The sequence below is a fragment of the Sturnira hondurensis genome, unplaced genomic scaffold (assembly GCF_014824575.4).
Source record: "Sturnira hondurensis isolate 20B ecotype Veracruz unplaced genomic scaffold, ASM1482457v3 Scaffold0013299, whole genome shotgun sequence".
Taxonomy (NCBI): Eukaryota; Metazoa; Chordata; class Mammalia; order Chiroptera; family Phyllostomidae; genus Sturnira; species Sturnira hondurensis.
Genome location: NW_028085930.1, coordinates 10,024,035 through 10,047,741, shown reverse-complemented (window position 1 = coordinate 10,047,741; position 23,707 = coordinate 10,024,035). Strand labels below are relative to the sequence as shown.

Here is a 23,707-nt window from a genome sequence, read left to right as displayed (position 1 = left end):
GAGAAAATGAAAGTGATGTTTTCGTTTACTAGATCACTTAAGAAGACAAACATAAATGGCCCATTCCCTAAAAATCTAGCCATAGGCCTTTGTAAACAATCTCAAAAGTATAATGATATTTGCAATAAGCTAAGGAAAAGTAGAAAAGAGTGGTGATGAGCCCCATGACTTACTTTCCTTCTCAGAGTATTTGCAAAAGGCTCTACAAGGCTGCTTACTCTGTATTTTCATCCACACGCTCACCATAACCAAGGAGCTCTTTCAATACAGATCTGTGCACCTACTTGGGCAGAAATGTAGTTTGACAACAATTTCTTACTTAACGCATTTACAAAACAGATGGAATTCAAAAGCGATGACTCTAAAAGGAGAATATAATGCTGGTGAGACCACAGTGCATTTCTGCCTGTGGTTCTGCACATCAGCAATAGGTTCTCTCCTCCTGTACACACTGGGATGCCCACCTGAGAGGGCCGTCAGGGGCTGTAATGAAGACGGAAGCTGGGAAACGGGCATAGCTCACAAGCCTGACATTTCAGCGAAGGCAACCCCGTGAATTCTGGTCTCTGTTCCTTGGTTAGAATTTACTCCTGCCATTTTCTCATGCCCCCAATTATGGTCTTGCTTATTAATCAACTTCCGCCTCTACTATTCCATCACCTGACTGCATTCATCCCCTGTATTCAAACCGAACACAAGAAAACCCAGGAAGGCGGTTACTGTTGCTTTTTTACACAGGCTTTTTGCTAAGTTCTGTATTATTTTTTGACAAAAATGAAATATAATTTCTGCCATTCATGTGACAAAAATGTCTCTGCATTATTCATTGCGATATGAAATGTGATGTTAAAGTGAAAGATCTCTATTCTATTAGGATAGAGGCTGTTATATCTTTAGGAAATACCACACTACCTTGATGGAATCTTGATTCTTCAAGGCACCCATTCAAGGGGAAACATACCAACTAGTTACCTACTTAATTACAGTACAATCCTTTCCTGTAATCCAGGTTTGATCAACCTGGCGAGAAAAAGCAGTCAATCAAGTCACCTCAGGAGGTGCAAGTCAATGAATAAGATATGAGACTGGTAAATCCAAAATAGCCCATTTCAGAAATTAGGAGAACTTAACAGAGAAAACATGGACTTCCTTATCACTCCTCCATTCACTCAGGAAGCAATATTGAGGCCTAACGATGTTGCTGGCAATGTGTACCTAGGAAAACAACTGTGAACAAGAAGCCAACTGCCTTCATTAGCCAGAAGAAAAATGACAAAGAGATCTTTCAAAGTTTAACAATTCAGAAACCAGCGATTTTTGTATAATTGATTATTTTCTCATGTTCTTCTAGAAGTTTCAACAAAGCAATGACATCTACCAACCAAGTTCTCAATTCCACACATCAGAAATATGGGCAAGCCATCCTTCCTAATCTTCCAAGGATGTATTAAAGTAGATGCTGTTAGAACTAAGTTACTCTGTGAATCCCACTACAGATACCAATAACGTCGGAATTTTTTTCAATGTAAAAACAGGCCCCTCCAGAAAAAAAGGAGGTGAAGGGTTAAAGCAGGCTGGTATCTTCACTGGAATTTTCACTTCACATTTCATTAATACCACAGTGCAAAATCACCAGAAATCTCTAGTGATGGATAAAAACAGATATGACACATAGCTCTGTAACAGGATTGATTACCCCACACAGTTGAAAGCAACTTACACAGAAATATAAGCTACAGTGCAATATATATATATATATATATATATATATATGAATCACTAAAAGCTAGGTATGCAGCAAAATTATACTTTACTTTTTTCTTAGTTTAACTCAGAACACCTGCTGTAGGTAGGTCACTACACTTGAACCTAAAGCCCTTCAATTGTGCACTTGCCCAGACACAAACTGTGCAAACAGATGACAAAGCGAAAAGCAGTTTCACAACTGCCTGTTACACAGAGTATCGAGGGGGTGTATTTCACTGGATTACTGTATAAGTTGATAATAGCATCGGACACTTAACACTGCACTTAGGAGACTACTGTAGGTCCAATTAAATTTCCAGTTCCACCAGTGCCAACTTTTTTCACTGTGGCCCATTCTGTCTTCCTTCCCACCAGTCATCAGCTATCGGTGCAGCCCTGTCAGTGTGCTTGGTTGCTCACTGACCTGGTAACCTCTTGCTTTTCAGAAAGCAACATTTTCATATGTGCTCCAAACAGGAGCAGAAGGAGCCGGTCTTGCTAAGGCTCTGTTCTTCTTAGCTCATCAACTTTTTTTTTTTCACTTTATGTCACGAGAAATATTTTTACACTGCAAACCAAAATGTAATATTAGAATGAAACCACAACAAACTCAGGAGTTCCTAATATTACTTCTTGAGCTTAAAATATACAAACAATTGCCGGCTTTTTTCTGCTAAATAACACAAATGCAAGAGATATCAAGACCGAGCAAACTGCCCAGAAGAACTTCCACAGAACTGAAGACCAGCCTACTGCGGCAAGAAAAAGCCTAAATCGTCCAGTGCTTTTTCTCTTGGTCCACTGTAATAATCTCTCAGCGCTTTTGAGCCTAAGAAGCGGAAATTTGCATTTATGTTCAGAACCCTACTCCACGTCTCCATGTGACTGAGTGTCCAGAGACTTTGCAGACACGAAGTAGAACCGTTTGCAAAAAGTAACTGTATACAGATCAGAAGAAACCTATAAAATAATCTCTGTTCTCCCCCTGGGATTTTTAAGAAAATGTTTTCACATAATCACTAACTGCCTCGGACATACAATAGAGACCTTACTGGGAGTCTGTTACCAGCTGAAGCTACCACAGAAGAACATGCCCTGCCCAGCCAGGTACAGGCCATAATTCCAGGCCAATCCTGGGAGAGGAGACAGCCCCAAGTTCAACTGGGAATGTCTGAGCACAGTTTCCCCTGCACACTGAGGAACATCTCTAGAATCTTTCCAAATGCCACTGGCATCCAATCCCTGCACAACCATCCCAAGCAACCGTGCACCAGTGGTTCCCGTTAGCAATGGGCTCCTCTTACAAACCCCTCCTTCCACCACCACTCTCCTCTTGGGAAAACAGACCCCAAGGGCGGCTGGGGGTGGGCGATCAGCGTCCTTCTCCCACTTACCTTGATGATGCTGCTCCGGCGGGGCAGGCCGCCCGGCTTGTTTTCCCGGAGGAGGGTGCAGGCAGCCGGGCTGGGGCTCGGAGCGAGCACCCCACTGTGAGGTCCCGTGGCGGAGCTGACCCGGGCTTCGTCCCCGGACACGCCGAGGCTGCAGTCTCCGTTAGAAACGCCGCCGCTGTCACAGCGCGCCCGCCCGTGGCCGAGGCGACCTCCCCCGCCGCCGTCACCTTCCCCGGGTTTCAGGGCACCTTTGGTACCGAGAGCTGGGCCCGGGGAGGTGGGCAGGGCCCCGCCAGCGGCGCCCCCCCGGCCGCACTCCGCCATGGGCGCCCCGCGACCCGCCAGCACAAAGCCGCGTCCCCGCGTCCCCGCGTCCCCGCCGCCGCCTCGGGCCGGGCCCGCCGTGCGCGGCCCCTCCTCCTCGCCTCCTCCCTGTCGCCGCCTCGCAGCTTCTTCCGCTTTTTCTTTTCTTTCTTTCTTTCTTTCTTTTTTTTTAATTTAGATGTGATGTTTGTTTCCAGCTCTCCCCGCGCGCGGTGAAAGTCGTGACGGCAGAATGGAAGGATTCCTGCAGAGGAGAGAAGAGAGAGACACAAGTCAGCTCTGGTGGCGGCGGAGCCGGGGCTCCAGGCACCTGGGGAAGGAAAACACGCCCAGACACACATGCCGCCGCGGGCGCCAAAAATAACCCGCGCGCGCCGGGTGCCCACCCCGGGGTTCCAGACACCCACCCCAAGGTAACGGGGCGCCCAGCTCTGGGGCTGGGGGCACCCGCCTCCCCGGGGGCTGGAGCAGTCATCGCGAGGGACCCGGGCGCCCTGCCCCGGGCTGGGGGTGCCCACCTCGGGCTTAAAGCGAGGGGAAGCCGCAGGCGACCCGACGAACTCTGGCCACGCGGAGGCGCCTCTGGAGGGTCTCGCCACCCCGGGAGGAGGGGAAGCAACGCGGGTCTCCCCTGATCCTAACCCTACAGGCCGTCGCAAGCTGGCCCTGCCACGTCCCTCCGGGGTCCCGCTGAGGCCTGAAGCATGGAGAGGAAGCGCACGGCGGGCAGGGGCCGCCCGGCCCTGACAGTCGCTGCGAGGTCCGGGGTAGCCCAGACCCACCCACCCCCGCCCGCAGCTGAGTCTCCTCCTAGGCTCCGCACTGCCCCCTACAGGCCGCAGGGACCCTCCCTGACCGCCCCTGACCCACCGCTGGTTGCCTTGGCTCCTGCTCGAGGTCGCGGCCGTTGCTGTGGGGCCAGGTCATCGGGCCGCGGGAATTTAGTAGCCTAGCTGACAACGACCGGAGGTGGCGACGCGTGCCGGATACCCAGTGCCCCACTAGAACTGTGGTAACTGCCAATCACCCGCCAGGCTCCCCGAGGGGCAACGACCACGCAGTCCCTTGAGCCAGGAGCTGATGTCCCGCGTCTCTGGGGACTCTGTCGCTGCCCCTCCCTCCTACCTCCTACCCCCAGCTCCCGAGCACCGGACTCTTTCCCCTCCCACCCAGCTTGGGAGAAAGCCATCCGGACGTTCCCCTCTGGGCTTCCCCAGTGCTGTGGTCAGACCCAAGTCACATACAGAAACCAGTTCTGTTCCCTTGGGCTCAGTTTCAAACTGTAAATTGATTCAGCCGGTTTGCAGGATCCCAGGGCGGAGTGGTTGGGTGCATGGATGAGTTAGGGGGCGGATGGAACGAGGTAGGGAGCAGAGGACCTCAGCATAGCCTGCTCTGTGCCCTCTGAGTCTCCCTACACAGATTTATCACCGATGTTCCTTCCTCTTAGTGTCCTTCCTGAGACGCTGGCTGGTCCAGCCCTCTGAGAGCCAGTATGTCCTAATTGGGTCTCAACAGCCGGTCCCTCCTTTCTCTGGTCCTCCCCAGTTACCCCCAGCCCCAGCGCTTTGGGTACACCTAAAAATCAACCTTGGTTGTGTGGCTCCCTGGTGACAATTGTGTGGCTTAACCTTGATTGTGTCCCCCCACCCCACCTCACTGGAATCTTCATCCCTCCAGCCGGACAGGGCCCAAATTCACAGCCTGGTACCCGAGGCCCCACCCAACTCTGCATCCCTGGCTCCAGCCTCCAGCCCTCCTCTAGCAGCTACCCCAGCTCTTCTCCAACTACTGGGTTTCCTTTTCTAGGAGTGCGCCTCTCACAGGCTGCTGAAAGGGAAACCGATAGTCCCCCGGGGCTTGGGGCTTGGTTGGGGGTTGGGGGATGGTGAACTCAAAGCCTTGCTCTCCTGAGTGTGATGTTGTAGCAAACTGTCCAGTGGCCTCTAAGGAGCTGGACTTCACATACATATATACGTACCCACCCCTGCCTCTGAAGCAACTTCAAATGCCTCAGTGTTGTTCTTGGGAGGCATTTTAATTCTTCTGATCTTGTGGATTCGTATTTTTGTAAACCATCAAACAGGCATTTTTTCCACTCCTGCCAACCAGGGCCTCCTCCCTCACAGAAATATGTGTACATCGAAGGACAGCAATGTTTTGATATTGGATTCAGTCCCATCCCTTTTCTTTTCCCCTGGTTTTGGCTCAACAACTTTTTTTTTTGGTTTTGTGATAGTTTTTGCAGAAAAAAAAATATGTTCAAAGAATTCAAATCAAGTTCTTGACCCCCCCCCCCTTATTGAAGCTATGGTCATAGCATCCTCTGAGTACGCTGTGGGAGAGGAAAGGAAGAACGTGAGGCCTTTATTCCTAAGGTTCGCTAACCTTGGTGTTTTGAATAAACGCCTGGAGGTGTCTCTGCCCTTCCCTGCCCTTTACTAGTTACCAGTCACTTGTAAAGTGTTGTGAGAGCCATATACCCTGCGACTTGTACCGTGAGTTTCCCCCAGTGAGTGAGGACATAGGGAGATTTAAACCTCTGGGATGCTTTTTATAAAAGTGCCATCTAATTTGCCAAAGCTGCAAAATGAGCACCTATCCATCTCACTCCGGACTCCCAACAGGTCAAAGCAGGGAGACGCCGCTGAAATATACTTGGTATTTAAATTAAAACGTTTCCCAAAGTATCTTGGCAGACCCGTAACTCATGGTGCCAGAAGCGCAAGGCCTGTGCCAGGTTCCTTTTTATCCCCGTAAGTGCTTGTCTCCCACAGGCCGCTGGTCACACGCCTGCGAATGTTATAGCTGTCCTCCTCCAACCCACAAACAGCAAGACTGTAGGTACCGTTTCTCCTGTATGGTCATGGGAAGCAGCATGTTCCTCTGGCAAGTGAAATTCTCAGCTCCCAGCAGGCTTTTTAATAGCTACACTCAGATTTTGTTCAGCACAAACAGCATAGGGAGGGAGCCACCGTTTCTTCTCCGTCCTGCTTGTCTCTCTGCAGTTACTAAGTGAGGACTCTCCATTTCTCCTATTCCATGAACGATGTTATTGAAGAAATTGTAAATATTTTGCCAAAGTGTTTTCATGGCACTTTAAAATTCATAAAGTTAGAGTGAGAAAAAGAGCCAAATATCATAGTTATTCCTCAGCAAATACTTATCTAATGGTTCCTTCAGACCAATTTTCAGAGCAGGGCAGTAAGAAACAGATGAGACATTAATAAAATGCTCAATCTGAATAACTCCATAGTGCTTATGCCCATTTAGTATATCTATATACTAATGGCTGAATAATTTGTTCATCATGTTTAAAGCCAATAGACACCTTTAAAATCTCATCATCTCCTTGCGCCAGCAACACGTAGTAGCCTTATCTCTCAAATTTTCCTCTAGTTCAGTCCATCTCAGCTTTTTACTCATGGTCATCACCCTTCACCAAACGGTCTTCTATTTGTTTGTATCTTCACTGGGGTGCCTAGAACATGAACTATTCAGGCTCTGTCACCCCTAATATCCCTACCTAGGCCTCCCCCGGAAAACAGTGATGCTGTTAACTGACTTCATGCCGTCGTTTATACCCTCGCAGGTTATGCCTTCGTATCTAGTTTCCAGTGTATAGGCTGTCACATTATGACTCTAAATTTTTCTGAATACTTGACCTTCAGATCATTTTCCCTCCCACGTGTTATGGCAATTTTCTCTCTCAAATCTCAGTCTCCTTTTATTTTCTGTATTTCTCTAAAGGTGTAATTGAACTGCTGACTTCTCACATTGGACTTCTCCCCTTATGCTTACTATGAGCACTTACTAGAGCAGAAAGTAGATGACCACAGTGCTTCAAGGAAATAGCAGATCGTATCAATGTATTGGTCCACAGTGGCTGCCCATTTGCCTCCTGAGCTAATCCAAGGTGTTGATTTTAGTCTAGTACGCTCCTAAAGCCTGGTTTGTGTTCCTTTTCTCATGATTCTCAACAGGAAATGTGCAGCGATTCCCTTTCTTCCTAGGCAACAATGAAATAAATTAGACCTGCCAAAAGCTGTCATTTGCATATTCTTCCCCTCCTCACACTAAGGACTCCTCACCCATTTACTTTGAAGACAGCTTCTCCAGGTGTACATGGCTGACAATAAATGAGGCACTCAGGGAGTTACAGTGACGCTCTCCAGCCACCGAGAAACCACTGCATGAATTTGTTAAATTGTCATCAGTGGCTATGAAGTTAGGTAGCGCTTTGAGAGAATCTATTAATTACTGGACATTTGATAGGGTTATTCTATCAGGACAGTACTACAATCTGCTCTAAAAATTACTGTTGTTTATCACACTGCTTTTGTAAACTCTCATGTATTTGATTGTAGTTCTACTCTTGTTTATTATAGGAGTTATCCCAGACTCTAGTGCCTACAGGAGCCAGGTACATAATGCAGTGAGCAAAGCTGGGAGGATTTGTTTCATAAGAGCCGCATAATTTATAGTTTTTCCACAGCGATGTATTTCCACATCAAATGCAGAGGCACACTCTTCCTGAGTCATCTTTGGCGTTCCAGTTTTGGAAAGAGCCTTTGATGATATAAGAAATATTTCATTTTCTTCTTAACTCTAAGAAAGGCAGTGTGAACGTAATGATGAAGAGCAACAGACACTCAGCCAGGTGTGGCACAGCGACGTGGAGTGGGGAGGATTCAGGTAACTGGCAAGGAATCTTCCTGCTGCCAGGATCATCTCCTTTTTCCAGAGAAGTAAAAAATCTGGAATTTAAAACTTGCTAATATGTTAGCTCATTCTCTTAATAGAAGGACACCCACTAAGTGAGGTCTCCGTGTATTGTTTTTTTCTTTTTTAACGATTGTATTGATTTATTTTTAGAGACAGGGGAAGGGAGGGAGAAAGAAAGAGAGAAAAACATCAATATGTGTTTGTCTCTCGCATGCTCCCAACTGAGGATCCAGCTGGCAACCCAGGCATGTGCCCTGACTGGGAATCGAACCAGTGACCCTCTGGTTCACAGGCTGGAGCTCAGCCCACTGAGCCTCACCAGGCAGGGCTGTATTATTCTTTATAAGTTCTACAGAGAGGCCTATCTTTTCCTATCCTACCTCCTGATTGTTAAGATACGCAAAGCAGAGCAATTGCCTTCCAAATTTTACATTTATTTGGGTTTCATCAACCTGATTTTCAAGGACAGATTTACTTTATTTATTTTAATGAGTTTACGGAGTCCAGGTTTGATGACCACATTGTTTCACACATCCCAATGTGCAATGTATGGCTCCCAAATGACTACCCTGCATGACCCACTCCCACTTCCCAGAATTATTTTATCTCTGACATCTGAAACTCGGGAACCTACTGTCTAGCCAAAAACTCTGCCCTTTCATCAGTCCCATTCCCTCACTTCCCCGAACCCACCTCCTTTCATAAGGCCTGTGATTCCTCCCCCCACCCCACCCCACATTCAATCCACTGGTGCTCCCGTCTGTACTCTCCTTTCCCTTCCCAGCCTGGGCCTCATGACCAAGACTTCCAGCCACATTCTCACCAGCATCTTCCCCATTCACATCATTGTCCTTAGGCTGCGCCTACCTTGCCAATCCACAGCTTTGCATAATCTCCAACCACAACTTTCCTCCTATGTGCCCCAGGCTGCTACTCTGCTAGAGAAAGAACTCACATAGCCATGCTGACTAGACAAGCGAAGGAGTTCTGTGTTCAGTGGGGTCTTTGGTGCTTCTAGGCAATACTTCCCCTTTTTCTAACTGTTTCCAATCTCCATTTTCCAAACCGTTCCTCTCCAAATCCCAACTGACCCACTACCCTCCCTTTCACCAATAGTCCTAGGACTCTATCTCACATAGATAATAAAATGTATCAAGAAATACACTGCTTTCACTTTTCCTGCACCCCACTGATCCTTACCTCGCCCACCACCCCTGCTGTCTTAAGGTAATCCAAAATCAGGAACTCTCTATGAATGCCGTGTATGATTATTGGACGCTCCCGTTCTGACGCGATTGTTCTTTCTTTTTTTGGACCACAGGGCTTTGTCACTCTCTTTGGGTAGAAGGTGGAGTGGAGTCTTCCCTGAAGGAGTGGCCAGTCTCAATGGGAGTCATATGAGGACAAGAAGCAAGGGTTTGGAAGGCAGCCTTAGATCAAAGAGAGGGGGAACACTTTCCTCTTCCTGGTCCACCTCCTCTTGGGCCCGGTATCTCAGGCCTTCATGGGGGCTCCCGAGCAGTAAGGAGAGTAGGGCCTCCCGGCGCCAGGACTGGCAAGAGCTGCTTCCTTAGAAACCCCGTAAGGCTGTACCTGTGAGCTCGAAGGATAGGGACATTTGTGTGGCCAGTTTAAAGTTGCTCTTTAACCAAGGTGCTAGGAGAATTAGGAGGGGTTGGGGATTACAGCACCTCCCAGCTGTACCACTGTGCAAAGGGGGGTGGGTGGTCTGTGAAAGAAAAAGGAGCCCCTTTCCCCACCCCCGCAGTGCGTGTGATGGCTGCAGCGGCCATTAGTAGGCGTCTAGGGGCGAGTACATCCCTGAGGTGGTGCCACAAGTGTCCCTCTCCTTGGCAAACCTGGCAAACCCGGGCAGTTCTCCCACCTGTCTTGCCTCACGAGTCACGCATCTGCATCCATGTCTCTCTGTATAAGCTGTCTTCCTTCCACATATAAATACAGCTTGCTATAGGGTTTTTCAGTTACCAGCCTGTTGTAACTGGTTTCCTTCCTCTTCTGAAACTGCCCTCCCAAAAGTCATGGATGGCATCCTAATGAACAAACCTAATGGCTACTTTAACATTTTTTATCTTCCTTGACCTTTCTAGAATACTGGATATTGCTAATCCCACTTGCATCATTGAAACTCTTTCCCTGCAGAGGTTCTTGACTTGGTTGTGCCACAGAAATCTCAAACTAACAAGCCTCAGATTTAATTCACCAGATATGTGCTCCATACAGCTATTCTCCTTTGCTCTGTGTTTCTTTTAGCAGTACTGTACCCACAAAGAATTCAGCACTGGCCCTGGCTGGCGTAGCTCAGTGGATTGAGCGCGGGCTTGCGAACCACACGATCGCAGTTCAATTCCCAGTCAGGGCACATGCCTGGGTTGCAGGCCACTTCCCAGCAGGGGACACACAAGAGGCAACCATACATTGATGTTTCTCTCCCTCTCTCCTTTCCTTCCCCTCTAAAGATAAATAAATAAAATATTTTTTTTAAAAAAAGAATTTGGCACCGGCCTTCACTCCCTGCACCCTTTCCTTGTACCAGTTAACTATAACTATCAAGACACAGTTAACCATGTAAATCAACCTAGAAATTTCTCTCAAACCCATTCCCACCAGAATGGCCGGGATTACCGTGTCATCACTCTTGGCTTGGTTTATTGGATTATCCTGCTTGACTCTAGTCCCTCCCTGTATCAATCTATTTCTCAAACCACCATCAGAATTGTCCTGAGGGTGTGTGGGAGATGGTCACTTCTCAACCCAAAAGTCTCCAACAGTTGCACATAAGGACGAAATTCCTTCTCCACAGAAGTCACACACAGCCCAAGGTAACCTTTGGTCCGACTCCCACCCAGATAGGCTGCCTGTATGCCAGTCATACCAACCGTTTCCCTGAAAGGGTTGTGCATTCTCCCCCTCTGTGTGCTGGCTAATGGTGTTTGCTAGGGTTAGAATTCCTGTTTCCCTCTCTCCTTTGGAAGGACTTAGAAGCATCATTCAAGAAAGCACAAATGTCTCCCCCTTTAACAAGATGTTCCTGACTCCTGAAAACATAATGAGTTGCTCCCAGGCTCCTCAGGCACTTAGTACAATTTTTACAAGGCTTCTCTCCACTAATAATTGAGCTTATATCAGAGTTTGACACCTTCAAACGTCACCAGAGCAGGACCTGACATATAATAGATCCTTAATAAATGTTTTATTTTAATTAATCAGCCTTTTCAAAAATCAATCATTGACCCTCATATGCTTATAAAAACCTTTCTTGTTTCATAAGTCTTCTTTCTTTGCAATGCTGAGAATGTCTTATTCCATGCCTTCCCATTTTTCTCCCCATTTTTAAAAATTACCTGATACAAATAAATCCATTCATATACTAGCATCTGTTCATCACACACGTACTTTGTGGAAAGGACTATATTTAATGTCATGGCGGAAGGCAACGGGGAATGTGAGGTTGGAGGGGGTTTATTTTCCATCACGTATACATGACATTTCCAATTTTAAAAGTAATTAAAAATAACAAATGAAAGGAGCCATTCCAGCCCTGCCATGGGTCAGTAAAAATCCTGACCCAGCTGTGAGAGGTAGGGTGTAGCAAAGCCTGACCAGACCAAACACATTACCTCTCCAGCTTGGCCCACTGCCCACTTCTTTTTTAATCAGTTAGACATTCCCACAGTAGCAATACACAACACAGGACGACGACAGCTCCAGAAGGCTGCTGTTAAGATGTACAAATTACCTGGAAAAAGGAAGCTTCCCTAGACAGTTCCCAATTATGCTCATTAGCAAAAAAAATTAGCCAAATGTCACCTTGTCCCTTTTGGCAGAGACATATGGGGGCCACGTGAGAGAGAAGGCAGGTTAATCTCGTTACCCAGAAGGTGGAAGACGAGGCTCAGGACCCAAGCCACCCCTCCCCCAACCACCACACCCGGCCAGGGTGGGAAGGGCAGGCTCCAGGCAGATGAAGCAAGATTGTGAACCATGTGTTGTGGTTTTATTATCTGGGTCTGTGTCTGCCCCTCAAGGGAGTAACACCTAAGAGGGGGCTTAGGAAGGGAGCGAAACTAGGCTTTGAAGGAAGTGATGGAGCTGGCTTGCTGAACAGGGGTCAGAAGGTCATTCTAGGGAAACCAGAGAGCAAAAGCCAAGATGCATCCAAGTTCCTCTCCTTGTCACCAGTTCCTACGCCAACATTTCTTGTGTTATTAAACTTTAGTTAAGACATGATGTGGAGGAAGCCTTAAATGATCTTTTAAAATCACGTGATCTTGTAAATAGAGGATCTTGAACCGAACTGGAACTAGCAGAACTGAGGAAGTAGATAAACTGCGGCCAAGGGATTTCAGGCTCCGCGGAGAGGAAATCTTCCTTGAGGGACCATTCAGGCACTGGTATGCATTCATTACCAAAAGGGCCTTGGAATTTCCTTCCCACAAGAACCTTAAGGACAGGACAGGCAATTATCTACCAGGATGCTATCAGCAGCTCCAGCCTGAAGGCAGAGTTCATAATGAATCACTCCTTTGACCCGCTGGTTCTGGGAATTTAAACACAGATATTTTAAACTTTTTTTAAATCAAATTAGATGCTTTGTTTTCCAGTTCTTGGTAGTCTCTATTTTAGTGGAATCACTCTTTGGTGTGATATGATGAAACAAAATGTTTTAGCCCTCTTCAAATCACACATACTTCTCACTGGAGTGTCCAGTTCCCTGCCATTTGCTGTCTTGACATGGAATACCTTTGTAATTACAGGTCCCATCGTCGAGTTCCAGAGTATCTTCTAATTGGTCCATTTTCCCTACCTTCTGTATTAGCTCCCTTGGCTTCCCTTTTTTACTGAGCCGAAGATCCCAGCACATTCTCTCCATGGAGTAGAGCGTCTCCACTCGGTGAATTATGAAATAGCTCTTTTCCTAACATGACGACTTCTTGGAGCCTAAGGACTTGCCACGTTTGTAACACAGTTAGAAACAATGAAAGGGTCTGGTAGAGGAAAATGTTAATGCAATTAGAGCATGCGGAGGAATTTTCAATCTCCCTCAGGCTCCAATTCTGGTCATGGGCGTCCTGGGTCTTTAACTCTAAGTTATATCCAAAATAAAAATGCTATCACCATATTCGCTAGCGTCAAACTCGGCCTTGTGGCCCCCATAAACATTTTGCACACTGGGCCATCTCTACGTTCTTTCATCCATCTGTCTCCCTATGAAGACCGTATTAGTCCACACTGATGTTTCAGTCATAAAAATGATCCCCACCACCTCCGCTCTGCCTCTCTTTTCCTTTTATACACACAGCTTAAATCTTAAGTCTTTCATAAGCCTGTTCTCTGAAGTGGTGTGTAAACACTTCATTCCAACAGTCTGCTGTTCTCACTCTTCCCTTGAAGGGAAATTCAAACCTTCTGTCTCACGGGATGTCAGGAAGCGGCTAGGCTATCTGTGACTCAGCCCCCAGACCTGAGATGCTCTGGTCTGGAGTTCAGATCAGAACCCTTGCCATTTACACCGCTTGACAGAGACAGATCCTTTAAACCTTGGGGATTTCGTTTTCTTCTGCAGTCGCACAGCGATATACGCAGGCCTGTCTCCCAGGATGGGTGCAGACCAACACCGCAAACATTAAAGAATGCTATAAATGCTGATTGAAAAGGGAGCAACTTGAGCTCACAAATAATTTCCCCGGAAAGTCAATTAGACCCACAGGGTTTTTCTTACACACACAGGAAGTCTCAGCCTCATCTCTGTTTAATGTACTTCCCTTCTCACTGATCACCATAAAGGTGATTGTAGGGTATAATAAATATTTCACAGGAAAAGTTTCTGTGCCCCCAAATTCCAGAGCCCCAATCAGTGGCCCCCCATATTTCCATTTTGAATAAAACAAAATGGCTGTTCAGTCACAGAAAATGAGCACTTGTTGGAACACGCTGGCTACCTTGCCTTTGTAATGCTATTGACAACTGATTCCTGGACATTACATTGACTTGGGAGTTGCCTGGCTGCCCCAAAACTTACACAGTGTGTAATGAACTTCCTGGTCCATCTCATGAGCTAATAATTCTGAAGAGAAAGAAACACATCTTGTAGAACACGGAAAGGACAGAAAGTGTGTCCTCCTAAACCGTAAACTCATGGGAAGGAGAGAGGCTAGCCTGGCAACCAGAGACTGATGGGGAAAGTATTCACCCGTCCAGAAAGGTGGACGCGTAACAGGGCTCACACGACTAGTTGGGAACATGACTATTCCTAAGTATTAAAACGAAAGGAAGCATTAGTAGAACTAGAACGCTCTTTCTGCGGCTCACTCCAAAGCCCTACTTGTTTCTGGCAGGAGAGGAGTAGGGGGAAGGAACCAAGGACTTATCAGCCCCTCCGGGCAAACCCAGATCACACCAGGCCACAGGGCAGGGCCTGTGGGCATCTTGGAACGAGCATCTGAGAAGTGGCCTCACATCCCAACTCAGGCCTGACCACAGACCCTTCAGGGGTGAGTACACACTGGTCCGAGGATGGGTCTGCTTTAAGAGTCGAACTTTACGGATTTATTTCATAAAGACTTTGTCTCTAGAATCTGGAAGTGGGAGTTCAGTGACTGGATTTCAGCCTGGGACTGCAGCTACAGCAAAACAACCACCAAAAAAAAAGTATCAATTTCAGGAAAGAGTGGAGTGAGGTAAAGGGAATCAGGGTCTATAAGCAATACTGACCATGCCTTTCTCCTGAGCCAACAGCCGCCCCCAGCGAGTGCGAGGGAAGGGGGAATGCATGGTGAGACCAGGAAGAAGAGCCCGTTGGACACATTTATACCCACTTTAAGGAGGTTACAGAGGCATTTCCTAAACTGGTAACTTGCCCAGGGCAAAGAATGGCTTCAAAGTATCTATCAAATTAACCAACTATGCAATTATGAAGAAGACAAAAAATAAAAGCCAAATTTCCTCCTAGACAGTCCAGCCCAAGAGGAATGGGTAGCTATGGGGACACACTATATTTCTGTATTATTTTTCAGCAGACTGGGATCCAGTGCAGTAATCCTGGTGGGCTGTTGCTTCGCTAGGGTCACACAGACCTGGAGAATTCTCCCCGCATCCCTTCCTGAGGTCGCTGTACAAAGAGACAACACCTCAAAGTGTTCAATGAGAATCACAATCTCTGTTTAGTCTTGAGAGTCAACCATGCAGCTCAGTGGAGAACTGGTAAGCACTTATTACATACCAGGCAGCATTTCAAGGGCTTCTCCTTGAGCCCCCCAGAAACTCTGATAAATAGCTACTGTCACTTTCTCCAGTTCACAAATGGGAGGACTAAGCAGGCCCAGAAAAGTGAAGCGACTTGCCTAAGGTCAAGCCACAGATGAAAGACAAGCCACCTCAAATTCGTATCTTCAGGGATGTTCTGATGGGTTTTAACCCTGTCCTGCGCTGTGGCTGCTCTGTTTCCCAGGACGCAAGTAGACAGGTAAGCTTCCTCCTTCACTCTTCCAGGGAAGAGCCGTATTTGAAGGCACATGAGCTTTGCACCTGTAGGAAGACGTCTGCTAAGGCAGAGCGTGTGGCAAGAATCACAGGCCTGAAATCCAAAGTGTATGGGGGCAAGACTAGTTCTCTTTGGGTTCAGAGGTTGCAGAAGATGAGGATTCTTGGGCTGTGAGGAAGGAAGGGGGCTAGAGGCAAAGCTTGCTTTTACTCCTGCGGCTGCTCCAGGCGAAAGCCCTGGTGGGTCCCGAGCTGAGTCCCAGCTGTTGGACGCCTGACCACGAGCTTCTCTGGAAGTAATAAAAGAGCACTTGACGTTAAGTGAAGGAGACAGAAGGAGAGAACTTTTAGCAATGATTTCACCCTGGGGGTGGGGAAGCACTAACCAGAGGACTTTCCCAAACAAGTCTGGCTGGAAGAGGATCTCATTTAGATGATGGAACAGCTTATCCAGAAAATCCAACAAATCATCCTCAATCAGCTTGTGATAAAAAATGAGTTCAGCAAAGTCCCAGCATATAAGGAACAAGCAGGACCAGCTACATTGAGGCGGCCCACTGTAGTATGAAAATGCAGATCCTCTTTTGTTCAGAAATTAAGAATTTTGAGACAGTGACAGCAGCATTCAACAAAGTACAGGACCCCTGGGAGCAGGACCTGTGCGACCGCATGGACCGAAATACCGTGGAAACCAGTTCCTGGGCAGGGATTGGGGAGGAGAAGTTGGCCAAGTGCAAAAAGAAATTCATAGAAATATAATTATAATAAAAGATCTCAGAGCTAAGGAAATGTGGCAGAATCTGTAGACAAACAGAAGAGAAACAATATAGCTGAAAAGTATAAGAAAAAAGTAGAGCTAACGGCCATATGGAAAGTATTGAATCATCAACAGGGGATTATAAAGATTCTTTCTAATTATATAAATTAATCATATACTGGGACAGAAAATGCACGTATCTAAGGCAAAAAATAATAGCATGAAGTCTGTGAAACCACATTTTCACATCACAACACAATAATACAATTATAAATAAATGGGGAGAATAGAATTCAACAGAAACAAACCACATGAAAACTAAAATTCAAAATGCCACAGAAAAGTTATAGTAAAACCCCTCTTAAAAACAGCAAGCATATAAGTACAACACATAATGATTTTTTTAATTATTGGTTTTTATTTTATTTTTTAAAGACTTTATTTATTTATTTTTAGAGAGAGGGGAAGGGAAGGAGAAAGAGAGGGAGAGAAACATCAATGCATGGCTGCCTCTTGCGCACCCCTTGCTGGGGACCTGGCCTAAAACCCAGGCATGTGCCCTGACTGGCCGTCAAACTGGTGACCCTTTGGTTCACAGGTCCACACTCAATCCACTGAGTCACAACTGCTAGGGCATCTCATTAATAACTAATGAGATGCTGGAAGAAGTGTGCTGAGAAGAAAATATAACTCTCTAGATGTATATTAACAATAAAACAAGAAGGGAAATATCATGAATTAATTCTATACCTAAAGAACTTCAAAATGGAATAATGCAATGAACCGAAACAGAGTAGAAGGATAAAAGTACAACAAAAATTTGTAAATAAAGGAACGATAATAGTCATAAGCAAACAGAAGAGTTTGTTATTTTTATTTTGACAAAATGGACAAGAGCGATGAACCATTGTCCTACCGAAAGGAGAAATTGCAAATAAACATAATTAGGGAAAGACAGAGAGATCCAGTCAAGATGGCGGGATAGGCAGACATGGCTCACAGCTTTGCACAACCACATCAAATCACAACTAAAATACAGAATAGCCATCACTCAGAAGCATAAGAAATTGAGTTCAGTGGAAGTCTGACAACTATGGAATACGAAGACATCCATTAAGATGGGTAGGAGGGGTGCCGATGCAAACCAGGCTGCTCTCTCACTTGCTTGTGGTGGATAAAAATTTGGGAGGGATATCTCAAGAATTAAAAACCCCAAACCCACACCAGGACCCCCATCTCAGGGTTCCAGTGCCAGGAAGGTAAGTCCCCACAACTTCTGGCTGCAAAAACCAGTGGGGATTAAGTCAGTGGAAGAAACTGCTGAAGTTCCAAGCAATTCCTCTTAAAGAATACACACACACACACACACACACACCCTTACTCACACTCACTCCCTCTGAGCTCCAGCACCAGGGTAGCAGCTTGAAAGGCACCAGTGGCATTCAGGGTGAAACTGAAGTACTTGGCACCAAGGTGAGCAAAGCCATTGTCCCTTTTCTAAACCTTCCCCCCACAAAGCCATATCTGAGACTCCATCTACTTGGCTGACACTGTTTGACCTGCCTTGGAGATCCCCAGAGACTCTGCCCCACCCAACTTACCAGAGTACCCATGCTGCTTGTCTTTATGAATGGCTGGTTTTGGATTATGCTTCACAACTTCCCAAATCTTAAACAAGCAACAGCTGACCTCAGCGTGCTCCAGGTCTGGCATTAGCAGCAGCCAGCTTAGATTCACAGCTTGGCTTCAACTGGGAATCTCCAAACCCAGCACAAGTAGCAGCCATCTCAGATAGCTTTATAGCTCAGGCAGGGTACCCTGGGCAAAACACAGGAGGGGGCTGACCTTGGATTGTACCACACAGGAAACCCCAGGGCCTGTTCACCTAGTGGACAGCTATGGACCACATCACCACATTGAAGTACCACCACCCTGCCCCTGCACAGTTGATCCTCTATGGAGGGCAGAGGTTGGTGGTCAGAGGTCACAGCCAGCCCTTGCAGCTGACTGGCCTAGGTAAGTCCCTCCCATTGATCTTCCAACAGTAACCAAGTCTCAACTACAAGAGAATTGTGTACTCAGACCACACGAAGGGTGCACCTTGAGTACCCAGCTTGGGCGAGAGGGGAGGCTATGCCACTGGACCCTATAGGACACCTACTACATTAAGCCATAATACCAAGACACAGAGTTAAAGCAGCTCTACCTAATACATAGAAACAAACACAGAAAGGCTGCCAAATTGAGGAGACAAAGACATATAACCCAAGTAAAAGAACAGAACAAAAACCCAGAAAAAGAACTAGATAAAACAGAGATAGTCAACCTATCAGATGCAGAGTTCAAAATACTGGTGATCAGGATGCTCAGAGAAATGTTTGAGTATGGCCAAAAAGTTGAGGAAGAAGTGAAGGTTATACAAGGTGATATAAAGAAAAATATACAGGGAACCAATAGTGAAGGAGGAAGCCAAGATTCAAATCAATGATTTGGAACAAAAGGAAGAAATAAACATTCACCTGGAACAGAAAGAAGAAACAAGAATTCAAAAAAAATGAGAAGAGGCTTAGGAACATCTGGGACAACTTAAACATACCCACATCCAAATCATAGGGGCGCCAGAAAAGACAAAGAGCAAGCAAGAAATTGAAAACTCATTTGAAAAAATTATGAAAGAAAATTTCCCTAATTTGGTGAAGGAAATAGACATGCAAGTTCAGGAAGCATGTGGTGTCTCAAACAAGTTGGACCCAGAGAGGACCACACCAAAATACATCATAATCAAAATGCCAAAGGTTAAAGATAAAGAATCTTAAAAGCAGCAAAGGAAAAGCAAAGAGTTGCCTACAAAGGAGTTGCCATAAGACTGACAGCTGATTTCTCAAAAGAAACACTGCAGGCAAGAAGGGACTGGCAAGAAGTAGTCAAAGTGATGAAAAGCAAGGAACTATAACCTGAATTATTCTATCCAGCAAAGCTATCATTTACAATTGAAGGGCAAATTAAGTGCTTCCCAGACAAGGTAAAGCTAAAGGAATTCATCATCACCAAACCCTTATTATATTAAATGTTAAAGGGATTTATTTAAGAAAAAGAAGAAGCTGAAAACTATCAACATTAAAATGTAATTCATAATTATCAATGAATGAATCAAAAAACAGAAACAAACTAAGCAAACAACCAGAACAGAAACAAAATCATAGGTATGAGGATCAGTTGGAGGGTTATCCCCTGGGAGAGGGAAGAGGGAGAAAGGGGGAAATGGGGCAGGGATCAAGAAATATAATAGGTAGGAACAAAACAGACAGGAGGAGGTTAACAACAGTATAGGAAAAGGAGAAGCAAAAGAACTTACATGCATGACCCATGGACATGAACTAAGGGGCGGGGGATAACTATAGATAAGGGGGTAGTTGGTGGAGGAGGGTAAAGGGAAAATTGGGACATCTGTAACAGCATAATCAATAAAATATACTTAAAATATAATCAGGGAAAGATAAAATAGCATAAATTTTGTTAAATGTTAAAAAGCATTTTTTTAACTATAAGCGTATGGCTAATTCATTTAGCCAAAAAAATTCATTTTCTATTACATATTCTCACAAATATGTAATAAGATATGCAACAAGAAAGAGAAAACATTATTAATTCATGATACATAAATAGAAAAAATTAAATACTATGATCCTGATGACTTACCTGGAAAATTTCCCAAGCTTTTAAAGAATAAATGACACCTAATGCTACTTGAATTGCTCCCAAAATACATTTTTTAAAGTATGAAATATTTCCTAAGTAAATTTATTGAGCCTGTGTTGTAGGGATAGAAAAATCTCATTAATGAAACAAAGGTGCAAACCCTTAACCAAATCTTAGCAAACAAAATGTAATAGTTTAGAATTTTGTTTCATAAGGAAAAAAGTGGGATGAACTCCAAGAATATAAAGTTTGTATGTTATTGCAAAATGTTTAATAAAATTAATAGTAAAAATAAACAAAATAAGCACAGTAGATCACTGCCTTATTTAATAAAGCACAGAACTTTACTAATAAAAGCCAAATACAAATGCAGCACAATGTATTCAAGAAGTAAGAAAATACAAATATATATAGGGGAAAAATGAATTTTAAAAGTCTGGTTTTACAAATGAATACAGCTATACCTAGAAACTAGAAATAAACCAGCCCCCAAAGTACTAAAGATAGTTAAGGAAAGATCGAAAGAATCAAGAGTCACAAAATTCAATGCCATTCCCTAACACTGAGGAAACACCACTAGAAAATACAAAGAGTTCTTATAAAAACAAATTTTAAAAAAGGTTAATGAAGTCAGCTTAGAGTAAACTGGTTTTAGAAAATTATAAAACCCGTGCATTACTGGTGTGGCTGAGTTGGTTGGGCATCCTAGGGCAAAGTGAAACGTTGAGGGTTCAATTCCCCGTAAGGGCACCTGCCTGGGTTGCAGGTTCAGTCCCTGGTCAGGGCATGTATGGGAAGCAACAGATGTTTCTTTGTCATTTTGATGTTTCTCTCCCTCTCTTTCTCCCTCTCTTCCCTTCTCCCCCCCCCACATAACTTGTTATATTTAAAAAATTGTAAATCCCAGATGAAAAAATAAAGGAATGTATAATACATAAAGCAGAAATCAGGCATTTGGGAGGATTAAAATTTTTTTCAATTGCAATATTTTTTAAATTAATAAAAAGATTTAATGCACTACAAAGTCAATGGTGACATAAAATAATATACAGATCTTTATAAATTGAAGGTGCCCAATACCTGGATACACAAGGAATCTCTAATATCAAATACTATTTTAAAGATGTGATTGAACTCATGTTCTATTTCAAGCATATTTTGAACAATTGAAGTAATAATCCAAAACTCAGAAATTAGGTTTAATAATTAGAAAAATTAATTACATGGAAAGTCCAGGCATAAATTCAAGGCATTAGCTCAGGACTGTTCAAAAGAAATATAAGGTAAACCATATATATAATTTAAAATTTTCTAACAGCCACATTTTTAAAAGTACAAAGAAACAGGTAAAATTCATTTTAAAAATGTTTTATTCAATCTAATATATTTAAAATGTTTCACAGTGTAATTAATATGAAAATTATTAATGGCATATTTTACATTTTTGTTCATAGTAATCTTTGACATGCAGTGTATGTTTTATACCCACAGCACATATCAATTCAGACTATCCATACTTTATGTGGCTAGTGGCTACCACATGGGACAAAGCAACATAGATAATAATATTTGACAAATTGTTTACATGTATAAATGTAGTATATATTTATGATATAGGTATTAATGACTCTAAAGAAAAAAATGAATGCAAGTTTCTTAGTCTGTTCAGGCTACTATAGCAAAATACCACAGACTGGGTAGCTTATGAACAACAGAAATTAATTTTTCACACTTCTGAAGGCTGGAAAGTCCTGGTGGGAACCGTCTTCCTCGTCCATGGCTGGCACCCTGGAGATTGGTGGGGGTCTCTTTTATAAGAGCACTAATCTTATTCATGAGGGTATCATCCTTGTGACTTCATTACCCCCCAGAGGCCCTGCTTTCTAACACTATTACTCTGAGCATTAGGATTTCCACATGTCAATTTTGGGGAGATACAAACTCTCAGACTAAAGCAACTGTTATCATTGTAGCATTATTTGTGGTATCCGTACGTTGAAAACATCCAAATTGTACTAAGTGGGGGCCCAGGCTAAAAAAATAGTGTGAAATCAACAAAATTAAACATTCTGTAACAAGCCTAAGACACTGTTAATGCACCAAAAAATGGCATTGTAATATTGCATGAAGTGAACAAAGACCAAGCAAAGTAACTATATATTAAAAAACATTTCTGTGCAATGACAAAGAAAATACCTGAATTGTGAGGAATGCAATATTAATACGCCCATGATATAGTGTGACATATTGAAGCAGTTTTACATTAATCATATTTCGATGGATGTAAGGCCTCTATTCTAATAGAGACTTCTGTTTACGAAGGAGGGAAAGGAAGTGATGTGCTCTATTGCAACCTGACCACAATGGTTACCAAATTTTGGTTATACAGTGCAATCTCACCACACGTTTGACTTAGGGATATTCAAAATACTCACCTCTCTCTTCCATGCAATTTTATTTATTATTTTTATATATATTTTATTGATTATACCATTACAGTTGTCCTATTTCCCCCCTTCATTCCCTTCCACCCTGAACACCCCCTTCTCCACCCTTCCCTCCTTTAATTTATGACCACGTGTCTCAAGTTCTTTAGATTCTATATTTCCCCCACTATTCTTGCCCTCCCCCTATCTATTTTTTACCTACTGTCTATACTACATATTTTCTGTATCTTATCCCCACTTCTCCTCTTCCCACTCCCCTGTTGCTGACCCTTCATGTGTTCTTCATTTCTATGGTTCCACTCCTGATCTAGCTGTCCTCTTGGTTTGCTTTTGTTTTAGGTGTGGTTGTTAGTAACTGTGATTTGCTGTCCTTTCACTGTTCATATTTTTTATCTTCTTTTTCTTAGATAAGCCCCTTTAACATTTCATATAATAAGGGCTTGGTGATGATGAACTCCTTGAATTTGATCTTATCTGAGAAGCACTTTATCTGCCCTTCCATTCTAAATGAAAGCTTTGCTGGATAGAGCAGTCTTGGATGTAGGTCTTTGGATTTCATGACTTGGAATACTTCCTTCCAGCCCCTTCTTGCCTATAAGGTCTCTTTTGAGAAATCAGCTGACAGTCTGATGGGAACTCCTTTGTAGGTGACTGTCCCCTTATCTCTTGCTGCTTCTAGGATTCTCTCCTTCATTTTAATCTTGGGCAATGTAATTATGATGTGCCTTTGTGTGTTCCTTCTTGGGTCCAACTTCTTTGGGACTCTCTGAGCTTCCTGGATTTCCTGGAAGTCTATTTCCTTTGCCAGACTGAGGAAGTTCTCCTTTATTATTTGTTTAAATGTTTTCCACTCTTGGCTGTTTCTTTTCCCCTTCTGGTACCCTTTTAATTTGGATGTTGGAACGTTTAAAGATGTCCTGGAGGTTCCTAAGCCTCTCATTTTTTTGAATTCTTGTTTCTTCATTCTTTTCTGGTTGGATGTTTCATTCTTCCTTCTGGTCCACTTCGTTAATTTGAGTCCCAGTTTCCTTTTCATCATTATTGGTTTCCTGTGCATTTCCTTTCATTTCAATTAGTTTAGCTGTCATATGTTCCTCTAATTTGTGACTATAATC

General features: G+C 44.1%; 1 protein-coding gene across 2 annotated transcripts in view; it reads right to left on the bottom strand.

Moving 5' to 3' along the window:
• The window catches only part of PLCL2 (phospholipase C like 2), a 160,851-nt gene extending 156,444 nt beyond the window's left edge, over positions 1-4,407 (bottom strand). Inside the window, exons 1-2 of one of the 2 annotated variants that reach the window (XM_037061358.1) lie at positions 4,335-4,407; positions 3,141-3,708 (exon numbers count right to left, since the gene is read on the bottom strand). In XM_037061358.1, coding sequence (XP_036917253.1) covers positions 3,141-3,464 — 324 coding nt within the window. In that variant the 5' untranslated portion in view covers positions 3,465-3,708; positions 4,335-4,407. Of the gene's footprint in view, positions 1-3,140; positions 3,709-3,982; positions 4,224-4,334 lie in introns of those variants that run through there. The other variant, XM_037061357.1, reaches the window with a different exon arrangement.
• Positions 4,408-23,707: the final 19,300 nt, after the last annotated feature.